Genomic DNA, 3,989 nt, shown 5'->3' with positions numbered 1-3,989 from the left:
TGCTGCTACGCAAGAGAGCCGGTGGCTGGGGGCACAACTGAACATTGCCTGCCTCCGGGCAAGGCCAGGGCCCATTAAGCCTGTGTGATTTAGGCTCCTTCAGTCCCCAGTGCAACCCCAGTTGGGATTGGTTGGTTAAATTGCCAATCCATTTCTCTTCTCAGTTCCCCACCCCGTGTCCAAACCTTGCAGAGCTCTGCTGAGGCCCTTTGGCAGGTCAGAACTCTCCCATGACTCTTTCTGTTAGCTTTGGATCTGACTCTTCAGGCTATAGCTGTAAAGCAGCCAGACTGCCAGGGTTTGAATCCTGACTCCAATACTTAGCAGCTGTGTGGCTTTGGGAAAGTTACCGAACCTCTCTGTGCCTTGGTTTCTTTCTCTATAGAGTAGTGTGTGTGTGGTCTTATCATGGTTCTTACGAGGATGAGATAAGCTAAATATGAAATATGCTTAGAATAAAGTATAATAGTAAGTACTGGCAGATAATAAGTACTAAAATAAAGAGTGTTAGCCATTTTTATTTCCCAGCACTTGGAACACTTAAAAAGCAGAGAGTAGAGTGGAGTAGAATGGGGCTTAGAAGTCAAATAAACTTGGGTTTTATCCATGGCCCGTCTACTTTCTAAAGGAGTGACCCTGGGCAAGGATTTTCAGTGTTCTAGATCTCAGTTTCTTCACCCACAAAATGGGGGTCATCAAGGTGGGGTAGATAATGCGTGCTGAGATCTTAGGTCAGGGTGAAAGCCCAGCACACACTGTCTATTATCAGCTACTCTTGTTTACTCTCTGTCTGCCCCCCAGGTCATCTGTGCCACAGAGGCAAGCTGGGTGTGTGTCATTAATGAATGGGTCCCCGGCGCCCAGCATGCGCAGCAAGCATCTCATGGGTACCACCGTTGGCGTGAAAGGGCTGGTGCACACAGAAGCCAGTGCAGACCAGGCACGCACCGGCTCTGAAGAGCTCTCAGTCCCTCCCTGTGTTTTCGAGCCTCTGTGTGCAGTGAGGCAAGACCCTCTGTGCCCATGGCCACCCAGTCCCGGCCGCCCCGTCCCGGCCGCCCCGTCCTGACCGCCCGCCTTACCCGCCGTGCAACGCTGGATCCGGTTTCGCAGCCACTTCAGCAGCGGCTCCATGGTGCAGCCGCACACCCAGGGGTTGCCGCCGATCTGCAGGGTCACCAGCCCTGGCAGGCCCTCGAGGGCCTCGAGGCTGAGGAAGGCCAGGCCCCCGTAGCTGAGGTCCAGGTCTCGGAGCTGCACCAGGCCCTGGAAGGCCTGGGGATGCACCCTGCGCAGCCATGGGTTGTGACTCAGGTCGATGTGCACAAGGCCGTGGGCTGCCTGGAACATATCGGCTGGCACGTGGCTGAGGTTGTTGTAGCTCAGGTCCAGGTGTGCCAAGCGTTTGGCGTGGAGGAAGAGGCCCGGGGGCAGCTCCACCAAGGAGTTGTTGCGCAGATCCAGCACCCGGAGCTCCATGTAGCACGTGAGGTAGCCGGGCGGCACGGATGCGATGCGGTTGTGGGCCAGGCTGAGGTTGCGGGTGTCCTTCGGCAGGTCCGGGGGCACGGAGAACAGCCGCTGGCTGCTACAGTCCACCACCTGGTTGTGGCACGTACAAAGGACGGGGCAGCTGGTGCCGGCGTCTGAACGCATCATCCCGGCTGCCAAGAGGAGGGAGACCAGCAGCACGGCTGGGTGGGGGGGCCCAGGCCAGGGCAGCTGGGACCAGGTGTCACCCATCTTAGGCAGCTGGCAGCAGCAGCGCTCTGGGGAGCCCACTGGGGCTGAGGCGATGTCCATGAATCAAGAGTCAGTGGCTCAGAAAGCCAGCTACATCAGGGCCAGAGTCCTGGAAGGTGGGGCTTCTGGGCACGTGGTATCATTGCTCAAGCCTTTCCCCAGAGCCTCTAAGCACCAGAGGGCTCCCTAGGTGAGATCCACAGGAAGCCCCCCCTTTGGAGCCCAGGGGACAATAACTCCAGCTGAGGCCCCTCAGAGTCAGAGAAGACAATCAAAACTTGAGAGAGAAAGGAGCTGAGGATGGGGCAGGACCTGCTGCTAGCAGGTGCTGGAAGGGTCCCTGTAGATCTCTGTTCCTCTCACCCATGACTGCTGGGTGCATCCTCTCTGTATTATGTTGGAGAGGTGGTGGTGGTGGGGGCGGGGAAGGACATGAAAGGTGCCTGTTGAAGGTCCTGGTACGTCTAAAAACCCTGAGCCCTGTCCCACATCTGGGACCAGTTAGAGGCCAGGGCTGTGTTTGGGTCTCCAGCATTGGAGTTCTCAGAAGCCATTCCTCCTGGTGGCCCAGGGAGCTCGAGTCCAAGGGGGTCCTGGGGTGGGTATTTTGGGAAGAGAGCCTGGCAGGGAGTGGGTCTCCATGGGTTTCCTGAAAACCCAAGTCCTCAGCCTCAGCATCTACTGAAATCCCCAAGGAGTCTCTTCTTTCCCCAGGTTGGGGAGGACCCCAGGTGACACCCACTGTCGTCTGCCAAGGCTGGAAAGAGCCATGTGTCCTGGAGGTGCGGGATGGGGGTCAGCTAGGACCGCTTTGGCGACTTCTCCTGAGCCAGTGCCTCTCTCCCAGACCAGCTCTGTGCTCAGCAGGCGGGGGCAGAATTCCCTCTGTCAACAAGGAAAGCACTCAGGCAGAGATCTCCAGTGTCCTCTCCTCCCCGCTGTCTCCTCCTAGGTTCCCCGCCCTCCTTCTTCTCCGCCACGGACCACAGAGTTCTCTGCGTCCTGTGGGTCAGGTGTGGGCAGCAGTGGGCTCGGACCCCACCCTCATGTTGTGGTTGCCCGTCTTCCTCCGGGCTCTGTCCTGGGCGCGATGCATTTGCTTCTCCTCCTAGCCTCGCCCCTCAGCACCAAACACCCCACCCTTGAACAACTCTCTAAGAAAACACACGCTGGTCATTTGCATTTGCAAATGACCTTTCAGACATGGTTAGCACTCCCCTCTCCCTCCCTCACCTCTCGCTCATCTCTCTCATCTCTCTCTCTCTCACACACACACAGGAACGTGCGCACGCGCGCGCGCGCACACACACACACACACACATGCACACATTGCTCTCCTGTGATTCCCCCACATTTTTGCCCTGCCCTGCACTCACTTCTCCCCGTTTCTGTCTAGCTTTCTTCTGTACACGCTCTCCTGCAGAGCCCCCGTTCCAGTCTGCCCCCTCCGCCTTCCCTCCCCCATGCACACCCCTAATCCTAGCGCCCTTTCTACAAGAGCCCCACTGTGCCCCCCAGCGTGAGCCCACGCCCACATTTGGTCAGGCAGAGAGACTGCACGATGACACACCCGGTCTCTCAGCCCCACCATCCACCCCCATCCCTTGAGGCCCCCGCATCCTCCGTGGCCCCTAGTTGTCCTCAGTTGTCCTCCGTCACCCCCTTGGTCTAGCACTGCCTCCCTTCCCAGCACTTCCAGCCTCAATCCCGCCCACTGGGAAATCACCCAGCTCCTTTATCCAGACCCGTTTTTCTGAACCCCAGGGTCTCGCCTTGCACTCCCACAGGCCCTCAGGAGGCCACTTACTTTGTTCCAAGGACACAGCCATCAATCTGCAGCAGACACGGGTCTCCCTCCCTCATCCTGGAATCCCGCTTGCTGCTTCAGGAGAACAGACTGCCTCCCCGGCACTTCCCCTCCCCCGGCCTCTCCTCCTCCATGGCTCCTGGATCCCGGGGCAGCATCCTCTGTGGTTTCCTGTCCTGTGCCACGGTGCCTGGCTGGTTCCCCTTCTTTTACTCAAAAAGGGGAACCAGAGAGAGGATGCTTGGAAGAAAGTTCACAGAATCTGAATGCTTCTTCCCGAAACTCAGCTGGTGCTGAGGCTGCTGGGGTTTGTGGCTTCCGCCAGGTCTTCCCCTCTCTCCGCCTTCCTTTCCTCTCTCCCCCTCCTCTCTCCCTTTTTCGCTCCCTTTTTTTCCTCGAGGGCCAGGTACTGACGTTTCACTGTCTCTTAGCAACTGCC

At 58.1% G+C, this 3,989-nt stretch overlaps 1 protein-coding gene across 1 annotated transcript; it reads right to left on the bottom strand.

The window, feature by feature from the left end:
• Positions 1-765: 765 nt before the first annotated feature.
• LOC121104730 (leucine-rich repeat-containing protein 55-like) lies at positions 766-3,228 on the bottom strand. The gene has a single exon (XM_040638760.1). It carries the CDS (start codon positions 1,801-1,803, stop codon positions 766-768), a length of 1,038 nt encoding a protein of 345 aa, XP_040494694.1. The 5' UTR covers positions 1,804-3,228.
• Between the last annotated feature and the right edge of the window lie 761 nt (positions 3,229-3,989).

This window comes from Ursus maritimus, unplaced genomic scaffold (assembly GCF_017311325.1).
Source record: "Ursus maritimus isolate PB19 unplaced genomic scaffold, ASM1731132v1 scaffold_23, whole genome shotgun sequence".
NCBI classification, from domain to species: Eukaryota; Metazoa; Chordata; class Mammalia; order Carnivora; family Ursidae; genus Ursus; species Ursus maritimus.
Note: the sequence above shows the minus strand (reverse complement) of the source record. Positions and strands in the feature narration are given on the sequence as shown.

Excerpts from the sequence above, each read along its gene's own strand:
- LOC121104730 (XM_040638760.1), bottom strand. The coding sequence starts at position 1,803 with ATGGACATCGCCTCAGCCCCAGTGGGCTCCCCAGAGCGCTGCTGCTGC.